General features: G+C 55.6%; 1 protein-coding gene across 1 annotated transcript; it reads right to left on the reverse strand.

Moving 5' to 3' along the window:
* Positions 1–466: 466 nt before the first annotated feature.
* Positions 467–1201, reverse strand: LOC120662439. Its single transcript, XM_039941585.1, has one exon. It carries the CDS (start codon positions 1199–1201, stop codon positions 467–469), a length of 735 nt encoding a protein of 244 aa, XP_039797519.1.
* Positions 1202–19039: the final 17838 nt, after the last annotated feature.

The raw sequence follows: 19039 nt of genomic DNA on the forward strand, positions 1-19039 counted from the left end.
GGGTTGTTTTGTGTTGGTGTAGCTCCTCTATAGCTACTCTGCACTTCACCTAGGACTCTTGGGTTGGGTACGTACTTGGGATCAAGGCCGAACTTTCGTTTGCGAGAATTTTGATCGACTCTCATTCACCCCCCCTCTGGTCGCCTTTCTCGGTCCTACAGCTGGGTGGCCGGAACATAGCCCCCGAGCGTGTTGAAAACGACTCGGTAAAGAATGAAGAGTAAGTAGAATGCAATATTTAGAATATAACAAACTTTATTGAATGAGTAGATGGGTACATAACTTTGCATTTCCTACGCTTCTATGGATAGAAGCGACGCAGGTGTTCGATATTCCATGGGTTGCCCACGTCTGTACCGTCAGGCCTCTATAGGTGGTAGGTTCCTGGAACCACTATCCCACTAACTACAAAGTGGCCCTCCCATGGGGAAGATAGCTTGTGAGCGTCGGTGGTCGACTGGATTCGTCACAGAACTAGGTCGCCGACATTGAAGTCGCGCTCGTGAACATTGCGATCATGGTAGCACCGGAGCTGCTGTTCATATCTCGCATGCTGGATGGAGGCCATCAGGCGGTGCTCTTCTGCCGAGTCGATGTCGGTGCATCGAGCTGCTTCGGCTTCGTTCTCGTCGTAGTTCTGGATGCGCGGAGCACCAAAAGCTATGTCCGATGGCAAGACTGCCTCAGAACCGTACACCATGAAGAATGGCGAGTAGCCAGTAGCCCGACTTCTTTGTGTGCGTAGTCCCCAAACTACTCTGGGTTGTTCTTGGAACCACTTTGCACCATACTTTTCGATCGGGTCGAAAATTCTGGTTTTGAGCCCCTGGAGGATCAAGCCGTTGGCCCTTTTAACTTGGCCATTGCACCTGGGGTGTTCCACGGAGGCATAGTAGACGTCGATGCAGCTTTCTTGGCAGTAGTCCCAGAACTCGGAGCTCGTGAATGAAGTACCCATATCTGTGATGATCCGGTTAGGCACCCCGAATAGGTGTGATATCTCCTCAATGAACTCGGCTGCCTTGGCTGCTGTGGTGGCTGTCACCGGCTTGATTTCGATCCATTTTGTGAACTTGTCGATGGCCACGAATATGTGACTGTATCCGCCGACGGCCGTCTTTAGGGGGTCCCACCGAGTCGAGTCCTCAGCAAGCGAATGGCCAGGACGGCGGTATGGTCCGTAGTGCTTGAGCCGGGACATGCTGCTGCTTGGAGAAGAACTGGCACCCAGGACATCGCCTGACGATGTTACGGGCGTCGACCAGAGCCGTGGGCCAGTAGAAGCCTGATCGAAAGGCTTTCCCCACAAGGGTAAAGGCGCTCGTGTGGTTGTCGCAGATACCCGAGTGGATATAGTTAAGGAGTCGGACTCCTTTGTCCTGTGCAATACATTTGCACAGGGTTCCTGAGGAAGCCGAGTGCCTGAATAGCTCGGTTCCTATGACGATGTAGTTGCTTGACCGGCGATCAAGCTTCTCGTGTTCCTTTCCTTTTGGGTAGCTTTTGTTGTTTTTGATGAAGTCGATGATTGGGGAACACCAGTCGGTATCAAGGGTTAGGACCTCCTATCCTATGGCCGGGACCAAGTCGGGCTTTGTGGGAGGTTCCTCTTCCATCTTGATCGTAGGGCTGTTGAGTGCTTGAACGAACACGCCGGGTGGTACGATGGACCGCTTGGATCCGAGCTTGGGTAGGACATCAGCCGCCACGTTGTCGTCTCTGGGGACGTGGTGGAACTCCAGACCATAAAACTTGGCTTCGAGCCTCCTAATCTCGCTGCAATAGGCATCCATCTTTTCCTTGGTGCACTCCCAGTCCTTGTTGACTTGCTGTATGATGACTTTGGAGTCGCCATATGCCAACAGATGCTTGATGTCGAATGTAACAGTGATCCAGAGACTGTGAATGAGAGCTTCATACTCGGCAGCGTTGTTGGTGGCCTTGAAAAGTAGCTAGAGGACGTACTTGAGTTGTTCACCTTTCGGGGAGATGAAGAGGACTCCAGCGCCGGTTCCGTCATGATTGAGGGCGCCGTCAAAGTACATGATCCAGTGCTCGGATCTGGTGTCTTGTGGAGGATCTTGGATCTCGGTCCACTCGGCAATGAAGTCGGCCAACGCCTGAGACTTGATGTGGACCGCGGCGTGAATTCAATCAAGAATGCGCCGAGTTCTACTGACCATTTGACGACTCGGCCGTTGGCGTCCATGTTGTGGAGGATGTCGTCGAGTGGATATGATGAGGCCACCTTGATCTTGTGAGCCTGGAAGTAGTGCCGGAGCTTTCTTGACGTGATGAGGATAGCGTATAGCAGCTTCTGCACTTGGGGGTAGCGTGCCTTGGATTCGCCGAGTACTTCACTGATGAAATAGACAGGTCGATGTACCTTGTAGATGTGACCTGGCTCGTCGTGTTCGATGACCAGGACAGTACTTACTACGCTGGTAGTGGCGGCGATGTACAGGAGGAGGACTTCCCCGTCTTTTGGTGCTGTTAGGACAGGCGGCGAGGTAAGGAAATCCTTGAGTGGAATGCTTTGGAAGCATCGTCGTTCCACTCGAACTTGTCAGACTTTTGGAGAAGTTTGAAGAAGGGTAGGCCTCTATCGTCGAGTTGGCTTATGAACCGACTCAAGGCAGCCATGCACCCTGTGAGCTTCATCAGGTCCTTTTTGCTCCTGGGAGGCTTCATGAACCTGATGGCGTTGACCTTGGTGGGGTTGGCTTCGATGCCCCAGCTACTGACTATGAAGCCGAGTAGTTTTCCGGACGGGACACTGAACACACACTTGGTCGGGTTGAGCTTCCATTTGAATTTCATGAGATTTTCAAATGCCTCTGAGAGGTCTGTAATGAACTGGTCATTACATTTTGTCTTGACGACGACGTCATCAACATACGCCTCGGCGTTGTGCCCGATCTACCCCTGTAGGCATCTCTAAATGGCCTTCTGGTAGGTCGCGCCGACGTTCTTGAGGCCGAACATCATGGTGTTGTAGCCGTAGGCCCCAAAGGGGGTGATGAAGGACGTCTTCTCCTGATCCGACTCCTTGAGGGCTATCTGGTGGTACCCTGAGTAACAGTCAAGAAAAGACAGAAAACGCACCCGGCCATCGAGTCGACGACCTGGTCGATGCATGGTAGAGGAAAGGGGTCCTTAGGGCAGTGTTTGTTGAGGTCGATATAGTCAACACACATTCTCCATTCACTATTTTTCTTTTTTACAAGGACTGGGTTTGCCAGCAAATCTGGGTGTGCGACTTCTCTGATGAAACCTCGAGAACCTGGAACACTGCGGCGAGGTTGGCCGATGGCGTAGCGAAGACATCTTGGCTGTTGTAGTTGAGGACGAAGTTGGCGTCGAGGTTGCGGGGCCGGATCGGAGAGCGCCTATTCCTGGGGTTGCGACATTCGGCATTCTCCAGGTCGCGATTGGCCCGATCAATAGTCGCATCGTTGCACCTCATGTCGGCGCGGACCTCGTTGTGGCAGAGTCGTTGAGCCTTCTCCTCGTCGGTCTCGTTTTCACGAGTGTCGGAGTCGTCGGAGACGACGAAGATCCGGCCATGCTCCGTCGCAGAAGAGTGGTTGGGGGAGAGGGTGAACGAGGTGTGTTGGAAGCCAAGTTCCTCTTCCGAGGTCGGGTCAAATCGGATCTAACCGAAGGCAGTCGGGTCGGGTAGTCGCACTCGGATCTGGTCCTAGTACATCGTAGCAGCATTGCGGAGCCCAAAAGGGATCCGATCCGGGTTATTGCAGTGCCGAAGTGTGTCCTCGCCGAGCCTGACGCACTCGGCGATGGATCTGCCGACTCGATCTATCTGAGAGATAAGATCGTTGGCAGATCTGGCTGGACAACGGGTCGTCCAGGAAGGAGTGGTCGTCGTGTAGACCGCCTCGGGTTCGGGAACCCTAGGCACAGTAGATCTCGGAGTGACCAGATCAGATCTGGTGCTGGTGGGAGCGCTACCGAGATCACAGAGAACACAGTCAGGGTTGTTTCGGTGGTGAAGCACGAGTTCGCCGAGTCGAATGCACTCGGTGATGGATCTACTAACGCGATCTATCTGGAAGATCAGATTATCAGCAGACTCATCAGGGCGACGGGTCACCCTGGTTGGCTTGATCGCCACGTCGAAGCTCTCAGATTCGGGAATCCGAGGGGTGGCAGGTGCTTGGGGAGTTAGATCGGATCTAACCCCAGCGAAGACATTGCCTCCGGCGGTGGGGGAGCCGGAAGCGGAGTTCCTGGGAATCGTGACCTCTGGGAAGCTTCCAAAGGTGAAGGAGAAGCCGACTATTGCCTCCATCTGGGCGGTGACGCTGGCGGAGAAGACGACGCCGGTGTTGGCTGCCATTGAATTCGATGTATGAGCCGTGAGTCCCCTACCTGGCGTGCCAACTGTCGGATTGTTATTCCGGCCAGTCCACCAGGGGTGTACCCAGCGGTAGAGTTTCAGGATGGGGACCTCAGGACCAAGAGCTCGATGGTAACACGAAGACGCAGGGGCTTAGATAGGTTCGGGCCGCAATGAGCGTAACACCCTACGTCCTGTGTTCGGGTTGTATTAAGGTTTGTGGAATGCTGCGAAAAGTGGAGAGAGAGTCACCCTATGGGTCGGCCAACGTCTCCCTTATATAGACCAGGAGCCATAGGGGTACAAGGAATGATATATTCGGGTTGTTTTACAAGGAAGGAGGTCAGTTAAGATCCCTAGGTATGTGGGCTTCTAGTTGGAGCCTCTCATCCTAATCCTCTGAGGATCATCTTCTGCGCACAGCCGAGTCCTGTAAGCCGAGTAGTAGTAGCCGAGTCATCGAGCAGGGTAGTCTCCCGGGTTCGGGGACCCCACACAGCAAGGAGGTACATAGATCTACCTCGACAGTGGGTCGGAGGTAGCCTGCGCTGGTGGTGGGCAGGAGGGTTCCTGCGACGGCGGGCAGAGGAACACACGTGCCGGCAACGGCAGCGGGCGAGCGGACGTCTGTGTCCGCTACGTCGGCGGGCTGCAGGACGTCCGCAGCAAGCGCGGAGAGCCTCGGGCAGACAGCCCCGAGGGTACTGGCTAGTTCAAGGGCGATGCCCCCAAGCCGGTCGTCGGGAAGCGGCGGACTGCCGCGAGCCCAAAGGTGCGGCTCGGGGAAGCGCAAAATGAGTGCCCTGTCGAGGTAAGTAATTCTGGTTCCGCTCTTCGCATTTGTTGGTTCGATTCTCCGGTCTCAACTGATCTTGGCTTTCTCCCCTGCTTGGTCCAGCCTGAAGGCCGCTACCCCATACACCGTCCTGCTCGCGGCGTCCAAGGTCCTCAAGTCCGGGGCAAGTGCTACTCGACGCTCGGCAGCACAGCCCCCGACTGGAGGGCCTCAGGCGCTAGAGGCGGCCACTGCGAAGCTCCGGGAAGCGCTGATCCGGGGAGCCCAGAGGGTCCAAGTGTAGACAGGCGCGAGCGATGCCGGCCAGAGCAGCGCAGCGGTGGCTGCTCGGTCGGGCGTTGAGCAGGAGGCCGGCCGGTGCAGAGAGGAGCATGCTGCCCGGTCGGACACCGCAGACGAAGCCAGCCGAGGCGGCGCAGATGTCGCCCAGCCGGGAGCCGGGGATGATGCCGGCCAAGGCGACACAGAAGACGCCGCCCGACCGAAAGCTGGAGGAGGAGAGACCTGCGGGGACGCATCGGAGCGCCTCGCCAGCCAAACGGAGGAAGAGACCCTCACCCCTGAGTCCACGGGGGCTAGGGGTGAGGGTGCCGTAGCGGCGGCCGAGGCGCAGATGGTGGAGGTTTCAACGGAGGAAACGCCAGCAGCGGTGGCACCGGCGGAAGCAACACCAGGGGCGGAGGCGCCAGCAGCGATGGAGACGCCAGTGGAGGACCCCTGGGAGGCCGCCGTCGTTGCCGCCACCATCGCATCCGCGTTCGAGGGTGGCCTCGACAATTAACGGCTGAGGAGACCCGCGTGCGAGGGGACCTTGGAGTCCGAGGCCTGGGAGGGTTATGATCAAGCCAATTATGACATCGAGCGCGCCCTCGCGTTTGCCCTGGATATCCACCGGGGGTTCCATCTTCAAGTCGGCGACGTAAGTATTATCCTGCATCTTGTCCCTTTGCGTTTTGTGGTTCTTTGCTCACATCCTTCCACTTGCAGCGGCTGAAGCAAATGTCGCGCGACAAAAGCGATGAGTTGGCCCACCAGTTCACCAAGGTGTACTGTCTTGAGGAAGACAACGCCCGCCTACTCGCGCAGATAGGCGAAGTTAATGCCTAGGTGTCTGAGCTAGAGGAGCGAGACCATGTGCAGGAGGAGGAGCTCGTCCAAGCCCGCCGCGAGCATGATGTGCAGAGAGCCACAGCTGAGCATAAGGCCCAGGAGGTTAAGGCACAGGCTGCCGAGGTGTGGGGGAACGCGGTGGCGCTAGAGCAGAAGGACAAGGCGCTCGAGGCGAAGGAGGCTGAGCTCCAACGCAAGGAAGCTAAGCTCCAGCGCGAGAAGGCAGCCGTCACCTCGCTCACCGACACCCTCATGGAGAAGGACGTCATCCTCGAGGCGCGGGAGGCGGCCGTCCACAACGTAGAGACTTCCCTCAAAGGGAAGGAGGTCTCCTTGTCGACACTCCAGCAGCAGGTGGACGCTGCACGGGCGCTGCTGGAGAAAGAGAAGGAGCATACCGAGGGTAAGTATCCTGAAATTCGCTTAAATTATTTTCGATTCGCTAGAACTTATCTTCGTTTTTCTTGTTCAGTGCTGAAGAAAGCGGTGGCGGACGAGACCGCGGCGAGGGAGGCCCTCTAGGTCGCATACATGTCAGTGCAAAAAGACATTGAAGACCTGAAGGGAGCCGTCGTGGCCACGTGCCAGGAGCTCGAGGGGGAAGGGGGCTCATCTGGCAGCTCAGTGGCTAGCCGTCTGAGGTCCTTGGGTGGCTGGGTGACCGAACGCCTCAATGACATCTTCCGCCTCGGTGTCCAGAAGGCCCTCGCCGTGGTGTCGACATACTACATCATTGACCTCGAGCGGGTGGCGACGGGCTACGTCGTCGCGCCTGGCATCGAGGGAGATGACGCGGTGGCTGCTATGGAGCAGGCCGACGCCGCCGTCGAGGGTGCCGCCTCCGCCTTGTCCGTGCTGCTCGAGAGCGACCTCCTCCCCGACGCTGAAGACGCCGCCGCCGAGGGTCCGCATGAAGGAGGAGGCGATCTGTAGATGCCTTGGGCCGTAGAGCCCGTGTAAACGAATTAGTATTTTGCTTCACTTATCTTTCTGTGTGAGAAAAACTAAGCGATGTAAATTGTTAGTGTGGCCGCTCGAGGCCTTGTGAATTTCGTGCCAGCATTTTCTTTACTCCGTTTTCGTGTTCTCGTATGCGTCTTAGATAAGTTTCTGAGAGGAAATTTGCATTCATAAGTGACTTAGGCGTAGGGAGGTGAGTGGGGATGTCATATCCCAGAGGCGTAGGCGGTCCTGCGGCTCGGCCGATCCCGTTCCATAGTCGCTTATGCCTTGCGCCCACCTTTCTAAGTATACGAGAAACTTAGATATGAAAATTTTTCAGAAAAACATTAGCATTTTTGGGGACGTTCGGGGGTTCCCCTCGTAGTAGCCCCCGAGGGAGGCTTGGCTTTGCCGAGGGCAAAGCCAGACCTACCTCAGTGTTCGTGCGCATCTGAGCCCCCGGGGGTTCGGAAGATTTCCGAAAAAGAAACAAGTAAAGCATACTTCTTTATTATTTCGGGAAGTTCGAAATACAAGTACAAACTATGTACAACGAGCTTGGAATTTTAAGGAAAGAAGCGACGTAGCTGCTGAATGTTCCAAGCGTTGGTGAAGATTTCACCCTTCTCATTTGCCAGCTTGTACGTGCCGGGCTTGAGAACTTCCGCGACGATGTACGGGCCTTCCCATGGTGGTGTGAGCTTGTGGCGTCCTCTGTTGTCCTGCTGAAGTCTCAGCACCAGATCTCCCTTGTTGAGGTCTCGGCGCTGAACCCTTTGTGCTTGATATCATCACAGGGATTGCTGGTAGCGTGCTGAGTGTAGGAGCACCACATCTCTAGCCTCGTCCACTTGGTCCAGTGAGTTCTCGCGGGCTTACTGGTTCCGTTGCTCTTGATAAGCCTTGAGCCTCGGGGACCCATACTCCAAGTCAATGGGGAGGATAGCCTCGGCACCATAGACTAGAAAGAAGGGGCTGAAACTCGTAACTCTGCTCGGGGTTGTCCTCAGGCTCCAGATAATCGAGGGTAGCTCTGTGAGCCACCTCCGGCCAAACTTGTTCAGCTTGTTGAAGATCCTTGGCTTGAGGCCTTGTAGAATCATGCCATTGGCACGCTCCACCTGGCCGTTCATTTGTGGATGTGCCACGGCTGACCAGTCCACGCGTATGTGGTAGCCATCACAAAATTCCAAGAACTTCTTGCCTGTGAACTGTGTGCCATTATCAGTGATGATCAAATTGGGAACCCCGAACCTATAGACTATGTCGGTGAAGAAAAGCACAGCTTGCTCCGATTTGATCTTGCTGATGGGTCGAGCCTCGATCCACTTGGAGAACTTGTCGATTGCCACCAACAAGTGGGTGAAGCCCCCGGGCGCTTTCTGCAGTGGCCCGACAAGGTCCAATCCCCACACGGCGAAAGGCCATGTGATGGGGATTGTCTGCAGAGCGTGCGCTAGGAGGTGCGTCTTTCGGGCGTAGAACTGGCAGCCCTCGCAGGTCCGCACGACCTCAGTGGCGTTGGCGACTGCAGTTGGCCAGTAAAAACCCTGCCGGAGCGCATTGCCCACAAGGGTGCGCGGCGCCGCGTGGTGGCCGCAGATTCCAGCGTGGATGTCCCGAATCAGCTCCTTGCCCTCGGGGATAGGGATGCTGCGTTGCATGACTCCGAGGGGCTGTGCTTGTATAGTTCGTCGTCGATCAAGATAAAAGACTTGGCCCGCCTTGCGATGCGCCGCGCCTGAGCGCGGTCCGAGGGTAGGACCCCTCGGATCATCCAGTCGAGGTGCTGGGTACGCCAGTCTTGCAAAGGCGGGGCCTCGTCAATCTCCATCGCTTCAGCCTCGTCCGCCGAGGAGATCTCGGTCTCTGTCTCCATGGCCTCGTACTACTCCGCCGAGGGTTCCTCGGCCGTGGGTTCGGCGGGAGCAGCCCCCGAGGGTTCGGGTGCTGCCCCGGTGGCCTCTGCTGGATTCTTGAAGTCGACGGATGGTTTGGCGAGGTCACGGGCAAAGATGTTCGGGGGAACGGTGGTTCGCCCAGACGCGATCTTAGCCAGCTCGTCCGCTTCCTCGTTGTACTTGCGCGCAATGTGGTTGAGTTCGAGCCCGTCGAACTTGTCTTCGAGGCGACGTTGTGGCAGCTTGACTCCTTCATCAGCTGGTTGACGACGAGTTCTGAGTCACCTCGCACGTCGACGCGTTTGATGCCAAGCTCGATGGCGATGCAGTGGCCGCTGAGGAGAGCCTCGTACTCCGCCATGTTGTTGGACGCCGGGAAGTGCAAGCCCACCATGTAGCGCATGTGCACTCCGAGGGGTGAGACGAAGAGGAGGCCCATACCTACACTAGTCTTCATCATAGACCCGTCGAAGTACATGAGCCAGCATTCTACCTGGATCTGGGATGGGGGCAGCTGAGTGTTGGTCCACTCAGCAATGAAATCCGCCAAGACTTGGGATTTCATCGCCTTGCAAGGCACATAGGTGAGAGTCTTTCCCATCAGTTCCATTGACCACTTGGCTATCCTACCCATGACATCCCAGTTGTGGAAAATCTCCCCCAGAGGGAAGGATGAAACCACGGTGACGGGGTGAGCCTCGAAGTAGTGGCGCAGCTTGCGCCGGGCTAAGATCACTGCGTATAGTAGCTTCTGAATGTGTGGATACCGAGTCTTGGTTTCAGACAGCACTTCACTGATGAAGTACACCGGCCTCTGGACAGGCAAAGCATGTCCCTCTTGTCTTTCCACAACGATGGCTGTGCTGACCACCTGGGTCGTTGCTGCCACATATAGGTAGAGGGGCTCGCTGTCCATCGGTGGTGTTAGGATCGGAGCACTGGTGAGCGATACCTTGAGCTTGTCGAGGGCTTCCTAAGCCTTGGGGGTCCACGAACAGCGCTCGGATTTCCTCAAGAGCCGATACAGAGGCAAACCTTTCTCACCAAGGCGTGAGATGAAGCGGCTGAGGGCTGCTAGGCAACCCATGACCTTCTGTACCCCCTTTAGGTCTCGGATCGGTCCCATCCGAGTGATGGCCGAGACTTTTTCAGGGTTGGGTTCAATGCCATGCTGGGAGACGATGAAGCCCAAGAGCATGCCTCGAGGCACCCCGAACACGCATTTTTCCGGGTTAAGCTTTACCCCTTTGGCCCTAAGACTGTCGAACGTGATCCGGAGATCGGCTACCAGGTCGTCCGCCTTCCTGGATTTTACGACAATGTCGTTGACATATGCTTCTACGGTTCGTCCGATATGATCCTTAAATATGTGGAGCATACATCACTGGTATGTGGCTCCGGCATTTCTAAGGCCAAATGGCATCGTGACGTAGCAGTACATGCCGAAAGGAGTGATAAAAGAAGTCACGAGCTGGTCGGACTCTTTCATCTTTATTTGATGGTAACCGGAGTAAACATCAAGAAAGGATAAAACTTCGCATCCTGCAGTTGAATCAACTATTTGATCAATACGTGGCAAAGGAAAACGAACTTTAGAACATGCTTTATTTAAACCGGTATAGTCTACACACATCCTCCATTTCCCATTCTTTTTTTAACTAATACAGGATTAGCTAGCCACTCGGGATGGAATACCTCCTTGATGAATCCGGCCGCCAAAAGCTTGTGCACCTCCTCGCCGATCGCCCGGCGCTTGAGTTCGTCGAAGCATCGCAGGCGCTGTTTCACCGGCTTGGAGTTGGGCTGGATGTCAAGGGAGTGCTCGGCGACCTCCCTCGGTATGCCAGGCATGTCCGAGGGGCTCCACACGAAGATGTCTATGTTGGCGCGGAGGAAGTCGACGAGCACCACTTCCTATTTGTCGTCAAGGGTAGCGCTGATCTTCAGCGCCTTGCCGTCGGGGGTGTTCGGGTCGAGGGGTATGTTCTTGGCACCCTCGGCAGACTCGAAGTTGCCCGCGTGCCGCTGCGTGGAGTCCATGGCCTGGTTCGCCATCTTCTCCATGTCCGCGGCGAGGGCCTCGTCCACAGCCAGCGCCTCGGCGTGCTCGACGCACTCGACGTCGCACTCGTAGGCGTGCTCGAACGAGGGGCCGACTGTGATCACGCCCTTTGGACCCGGCATCTTCATCTTGAGGTAGGTGTAGTTGGGAATCGCCATGAACTTGGCGTAGCACGGATGCCCCAGAATGCCGTGGTATGCTCCCTTGAACCCCACCACCTCGAATGTGAGTACCTCCTTGCGGAAGTTGGCCGAAGTGCCGAAGCAGACGGGCAGGTCGATCTGACCGAGGGGTTGGACTCGCTTCCCCGGTGCAATGCCGTGGAATGGCGACTTGCTGGGGCGCAGCTTGTCCAAGCCGATCCCCATGAGCTCCAAGGTGTTGGCGTACATGATGTTGAGGCTGCTGCCTCCGTCCATGAGCACCTTGGAGAAAGCGCGTGTTGCCGATGATGGGGTCGACAACGAGCGGGTACTGCCCCGGATTCGAGATGTAGTCGGGGTGGTCCTCACGGTCGAAGGAGATGGTGTCTTTCGACCAGTCGAGGTAGGATGGCGTGGCCTTCTGGACAGAGAAGACTTCTCGGCGCTCGCGCTTGCGCTGCCGAGAGGTCATGTTCGCCGTTGGCCCACCGAAGATGAAGAACGCGTTCTCCACCATGGGGAAGCCATCGCCACCCTTGTCGTCCGCATCCTTCTTGTCCTCGTCGAGGTGCGCGATGCGGTTGTAGTACTTGCGGAGCATCTCGCACTGCTCGAGGGTGTGGTTGACCGAGCCCTTGTGGTAAGGGCATGGCTTCTTGAGCATGTCGTCGAACAGGCCGCCACCGCCTCGAGGGGGGCCTCTGGGACCCTTGCGATCTAGGGAAGCGACGAAGGCCTCGTCGGAGTCCTCCCCTTACCCCTGACCACACTGGCTCTACGGGGCCTGGTTCTTCCCTTTCTTGCCCCGCTTCTACTTCTTTGCAGGGGTCTTGGTCTTGCTGCTGCCCTCCGCGGGCGCATCCTCTTTGCGCTTCGTCGTCTTGCTGTCGAAGATGGCGCCAACCGCATCCTCGCTGGATGCGAAGTTGGTGGCGACGTTGAACAAGTCGTTCGCGCTGGAGGGAGGGCTCCGTCCAAGCTTGTGCACCAGGCTTCTGCACGTTGTGCCTTGCAGGAAGGCGCTGATGACTTCGGAGTCGGCGATGTTGGGGAGCTCAGTGCACTGCTTGGAGAAGCGTCGGATGTAGTCGCATAGGGATTCATTGGGTTGCTGTTGACACCCTCGGAGATCCCAGGAGTTCCCAGGACGCATGTAAGTGCCCTGAAAATTGCCCACGAAGATCCTGACCTGGTCGTCCCAGTCGTGGATCTGGCTCGTGAGAAGGTGTTCGAGCCATGTCCGCGTAGAGTCCGTGAGGTGCAGAGGGAGGTTGCGGATGATCACAGCGTCATCTGTCGCGCCGCCCAGCTGGCAAGCCAGGCGATAGTGGTTGGGCCAGAGCCCGGGATCGGTCTCTCCCGAGTACTTGGCGAGTGTGGTGGGTTGACGACGAAGCGGTGCGGATTTCTCGGCTGAACACACGGGTGCCCGAAGGCTCCGGTGATATGCTCTTGTCGTGCTCGGGCTCGAATCGTCCCCCACGTCGAGGGTCATACCTCTTCCCGTTGACAACGTAGCGAGCGTCACCATCGTCGGCTGTTTCGCGGAAAAGAAACGCTTCCTCTTGGGGAGCTTCCTTTATCTAAAAGGGGGCCGTACATGGTACTAATTATGCAGGCGTGCCAGTATACATTCGTATACAAAATCAAATAAATGTGCAACAAAAACACAAGGAACAAAAGCGTACGGGAAACATCACTTTATTCATTCATGATAGAATTACAAAGTACAAATTTCCCGTGCCATATAATGTATTGCGCCGAGTAGCATCTGACAATCAGAGGATTGCTTGACTTCTGGTTCCCGTGGCCTCTAAAGGCGCTCCGGTTAATTACATCTGCAGTGTTGGACTACAGAACACCTCTGATTAAGCTATGCTGATGGTCATAATAGTCATCTCCATATGAACATGAGGAGTTATCTCCGAGTATGCATAAGCACAAGAGAATGAAAATGATGAGTGCTAGAGCCTCGTCGGTCTCTAACAAAAGTATCCGGCCTCATTATGCGGATTCCCAAAATGAAGTCTCAAGTGTTCGGCCTCGTCGGTCACGAACAAAACAATTCCGGCCTCGTCGGTCGCGGAAGAGGAAAATCCCAGCCTCGTCGGTCTGGGGAGAAAAGAAGACTTCAGGTGGTTCACCGGCCTTAACGGTGCGGAAGAATGGCATTGCGATGGTTGCGAGACTTGTGCTCATGTAATACTTAGGAAATCTCTCCTGGTGTGAACTGTGGAGATTGACGGTATGATATCTGATCAACCCATTCAACTTCTTGGGCAGTAGAGGGGCGAAGGACGAGCGAATGGAGCTTTAACAGCCCAGCTGATATTGATCCCTCATATAGTAGCCAAATATTGAGACGGAAGTACCCGGCTTTACGAGAAAGGCCCAGCACTTTTACTAGCTCCTGACATCACGGTGCATGATTTGACTTGCACTCACATTTATTTGATGCATAGCTGCGGGTCTCATAAGTAAACAATGTATTGCCCTGGACTTAATCGTCACAACAATAAGACATGCTGGTTTTCATAGAACACGTGCATTGTTCTGGACTTTAGCTTCTTATTTTGTCACAATAATAAGACGTGCACAAACTCATAATTATCCGGATCAAGAGACCGCCATGTCTGCTGGGCCGTCGTTATATTGGGCTGCCCATGAAATGGAGAGGGTCATTGCCGGGCCGTAGTACTCGTGACTGCCGGGCTTGCCGCACTCGCCGCCCGCTGGAGTCGTCGCCGTGACCGCCATCATGACCAAACTGGAGTTGCCTGCCAGCCGCCATGCTCGTCGCCAGAGTATTGCCGTGGCCGTGGTACGCGGACTGCCGGGCTTGCCGCACTCGCCGCCCGCCGGAGTCGTCGCCGTGGCCGCCATCATGACTGAACTATAGTTTCTGCTGCCGCCATGCTTGTTGCCGGAGTGCCGCCGTGCTTGTTGATCTTGATCAGCATCTGAACCGGGGCCATGCAACGAACATGCATGCAACGAACAAGCATTAGTTAAATAAAATAAAGAATCTCACCGTGAGCATGAGCAGCCATGTCGTTAACGGCGAGGTCGACGGTGAGGAAGTGCTTGACGTAGTGGCCGGTGGTGTCGATGTCGCGTGCCGAGAGATTGACGAAGTCGCCGGCGATGAAGATGCTTGGCGGAGCTCCGGCGAGGATGGAAGAGCTTGTGCTTGCAGATGGCTTCAAGCTCTTGCGTGGAAGGGAATGTGTGCGTGCGTGCGAAATGCGGAATGCGGCTGTGTGTGTATCGTGAGGGTGGAGGGGCCTCCCTTTTATAGGCCAGCAAGGGCTAGCTAGGGCGTCGGGGTGCCGCAGAGGGCCATTCCGTTGAGCGCCGCCACTAGTTAGTTGGAACAAACAATATCTAGTTTTTTCTTGCCGGCCAAGATCAACGATGGATATCTGCTATTTAAACTTGAAGATAATCATTGGTGTACAGATATAGCTCTCTCAAATGCCGATAGAGATAATAAGTACGCGAATATTGCTTGCTTGTGCTCAAAGATTCCCAACGGCATCCATCCTTATCTCTTGCCTGCTTAAAATCAACTAACCGCACATAGTAGAAGCTTCCGGAACTTTCCAACCATCTAGAATTATGTGGGCCACGTTAGTTATCTGTGGGCCCAGCTGTATCTCAGTATGTGTTACTGTACGCCGGCCAGCAAAACACGTTCATTTGTTTATATGCAAGTATAGCTAATAAATTTATATATAGAATGGACGCATTGCATGTGGCCCTGCACAATTATATTAACGTGATTAATAGCCCAAAACTGACCTTGTGATTATTAATTTAGCTGTCGAAAGTTCCATCATAATTATATGGGCTTAACAATATTAAAGCCACAAAGCAAATAAGCCATATGCATGGGCTACGTGTACATTATTTTAATAGCCTCAAATGATTTATGTGATACTTTAGATGCCAAAATTTCATCGTACATCGGCGTTCCCACGCATGTCCGGATGCGCTTCTTTACAGGAGGCCTCTTGATGGAGGCCTCTTGATGCGGTCATGCACCGAGGGTGCTTTGGCTCCATCGACCGCGACCGCCTTGCCTCGTCCTTCCGGTGGAGTCTGCACCGAGGCCTCGTGGTCCTGCTGCGCAGTCCCACCAGCCTTTGCCAAGGCTACCGAACGCATACGAGACGCGGAGCTCTCAGCCTGCTGCACTGCAGCCTGCTCGACGAGCACCCGTGCTCATCGAGCAGGTTGCGACCCTCGGGCGTAGAGGGCTCGGGCATGGCTTGAAGCAGGTAAGCTGCGGTGGCGAGTTTCTGGCTGGCCCTTTTCCGGTCCAGTGGGTTGTCGACGTCGTCGTCAGCCAGGATCCGCTCCCGGGCGACACGCCCCGCTGCTCGAGCACCGCACCGCGCACGGTGCGTTCTTGCTCGAGAGCGGCGCGTAGCCTCTGAGTCTGCCGACGCGCCTCCTCGAGCTTGCCCTCAAGCTCCGGGAGTTGCGCCAGCTACGCCTGCCGCACTGCCGAGCTTGCCGAAGCGGCAGGCCTGGATGCTGCAGGTACCACCGCTAGGTTTGCCGGTGGGTTTGCCACGTCGTCGTTGTCGTCGATCGGCGCGTCGTCGATATATCCCTCTGCGAGCTCGACCATGAAGCACTCCCGAGTGGGATCGTAGTCCCCCTCGCTGGAGTCGTCGGAGCAGGTGAGGCAACAGTCCGCCGCAGCTTGAAATGACAGAAAAGCATCGAGGTTGCGGACCCTGGAGTAGTCCCACTCCGGGGCCGCGACATTCTCCACGAACAAGTATGCATCGTCTGCAGACTCGGGTTACGAATCGTCAGGAGTTGACGCAACGAGGTTGCGGATCGAGACGAGGTGATGGCCCAGCAGATACTCGTACGCGCTCATGTTGGTGCTGACCGATGAAGCGTAGGTTGCAGCAGCAGAGCGCATCCTGAAGGGAAAGAGCGACGGCGTGGTCGAGTCCCCTTTGGGAGGCACCGGGGCAGCACTTGGTGGTGGTGAAGCGGTGACGTCCCCCGCCGCGGCGCCAGGCTGCGACACGCCTGCCTCGACCCACATGGGAAGCTGAAGCGAGCCGCTCTACGCCGCTCCATGCGCTCTTGTCGCGCGCTGGCCCGAACGTCTCCTGCGCCTGGGCGGCGGAGTCGGAGTGTCGAGGTTGGCTCCGGCCGGGAGAAGCTCCATGTCGTAACCGTTGCCGGTCGCGAAGAAGTCGAGGCTCCCGAACCGAGGCACCGTGCCTGCCGGGAGCAGGCATGGCCCGTCTGCCATCTAGGAAATGAGAGGGAACAAAAGACGAATGTCATGCAGCGGCCCCTACCTGGCGCGCCAACTGTCAGTGTCCAGACCTCGTGGCCTGGCACCAACTAGTAATCAATGCTGCGTGTCCCTAATCCTAGATGGTTGATGCAAGAGGTACACAGTAACTCAAGAGTTTATCCTGGTTCCGGCCACAGGACCGTACGTCCAGCAGGGGTGTGCGAGTGCACTATATTATCTTGCACCGGAGTGCCTGTAGTAGGGAAGTACAAGCGAGGCGAGAGAGGGAGGGAAGCTCCCAAGTCTCTGCTGGAAGAGAAGATGATTGAGGCAAAGTGCCGATATCGAGCTCTGGAGAGCGTGTGCGTACTGCGAGTTGTATGGCGATGAGGGAGCCGATGAATCCGAGATCAGTCCCTTGGGAAGGAGCCCGCTTCCTCCTTTTATAGACACAAGGAGGGGCAGAGTACATGTACGGAAAATCTCTGGAGTCGTCGTCTTCTCCCCGAATCGGGGGAGAACAGTGTCCGGTTGCTGCAGAAAGTACACTGTGGAGCACTAGAGGGTATGGCGCTGGGTGTGGCCATCGTCCTGGGAAACCCCCTGGCCTTGCAGAGATCGCGCCGGTGTCCTGATGACTCCTGTGGGCGTCATGGTGGTTGCTGTGGAAGGTACCGTCCTCTGTGCCCGATCTGGCGGAGCACCGAGGGTTCTGCTGGCGGGGTCTTGCTCTAGTCAAGGTCCGTACCGCGTTTGAGGGTCGCGCCCATGCCAGTCGAGGGTCATGCGAAGGAGGAAGGTACGGGGAGTTGACAGCATAGTGGTGGGAACAGTGTCAGGCATGTCTGCATAGGGTGTTGCAGGTTCCCACAGGGTTGGAACAGCGCCAGGGATGGCGGCACAGTGACCGGAGTTGGCAAACAGGAAGCTGTGCGGCATGGCAGCCTGAGCCATCTGACTCCCGCGCTTTGCGGTGGAGCAGTTGGCATTTAATGCGTCTGTCAATCGGGTGGGTGAGCTGATGGGTTGCTTGTTCCGTCTGTCATGGGTGGCCTCGAGTGAGGCAGAGTTTCCCCCGTGCCGAGGCCCCGCAGAGGGTTCGGCCGATGGGGGTCTCGAGCGAGGCGGAGTTAGCCTGCTCTCCGAGGAGAGGGCTCCTACCCTCGAGCGAGGCGGAGATTGCGCGCCCTACTGGAGGCATCAGCGGGGAGGCCTCGAGCGAGGGGGAGATTGTTCTGCAGGTTCGAGGGGAGCCTCAGATGGGTCGTACCGTGGTGCTGGGCCGTGGGCCGAGTACGGATTGGGCTTCTTTGGGACCTGGAGAGGATCCGGGTGCTGTGGGAGAGCTGGAAGAGTTCCATGGTATCCGGGTGTAGAGCGACGACGGAGTTGTCGTCATTGGTGGCTTCATCCACCTCCAGCCGGTTCGGCGACTTTTTCCTCTCTAGGATCACCGTCGAGTAGTCCTTCTTCCCCTTCGGATCGGAGGAAGACGACTTGCCTTGGTTCGCCATGACCGTAGAGTACGGCGAGGTGGTTGGCATTGTGGCTGTTGGCGCCAACCAACATCACCAGCGATGACGCCCGCAGACGCCAATTTGGGGTGGCAGTATTTCATGAACCACGAATAAATCCGCAAGCGCACGTAATACCACTGTAGCATTTTACCCGGGAGTATACCGAGGTGTCATTTATATTTCCGCAGGGAAGGCGGTGAGTGAGAAGATAAATAGATTAGTTGGTGAACTCTATCTGGATTGGATATTCTCTCGCATAAATAGGGGTAAGATAATAACATGGTAGGATGTAATGTGACACACACACAAACTACCCTCTTGGATAAAAAAAAGATAAAAGATGCTTTAGGCCGGGAGCAAGGTAAAATTCAGAGCTCGAGTCAGCTGTGTTAGGCTAGCTATATCTACACTTTCTCATTAGTTAGTTTGTCAGAGATTAAACTACACAATAGGGAGATCGCTATCGAAGTAACGGGAGGAGCCCGTACACTCCGGCGACTTTATTTACCTCCTACCCTACATACAGAACATGGAGGATTACTAAAAGACTTGAACAGGGCTGTCACCACTTGCCTGCTACCTCTACAAACCGTGGGTATAGTTGACATCCAGCAACTCTTAGCTAATCTAGACACCATGTCTACACTAGTAAGGGATACTCTAGTGTCCCGCGTGGAGCCCCCACCCTTCGGATGGACAGACATCACACTAAAGCAATCATATGAATACTGGAACAGTTGATAGAGTTCTAAGAACAAAAGACTAACCATCTCCACAACAGGGTGATCATGCAATGCAGGCATTGAATAATTATGCAACCATGACAAGAAGCATATACTCGATAACTCAGAATATACTTCAAGCAGATATCGGTAACCATAGTCTAATTCTATTACAAATGACCGAATATTACAAGAGAGAGCTAGAGATGAACCCATACCA

Source organism: Panicum virgatum, chromosome 2N (assembly GCF_016808335.1).
Source record: "Panicum virgatum strain AP13 chromosome 2N, P.virgatum_v5, whole genome shotgun sequence".
In the NCBI taxonomy this organism is placed as follows: Eukaryota; Viridiplantae; Streptophyta; class Magnoliopsida; order Poales; family Poaceae; genus Panicum; species Panicum virgatum.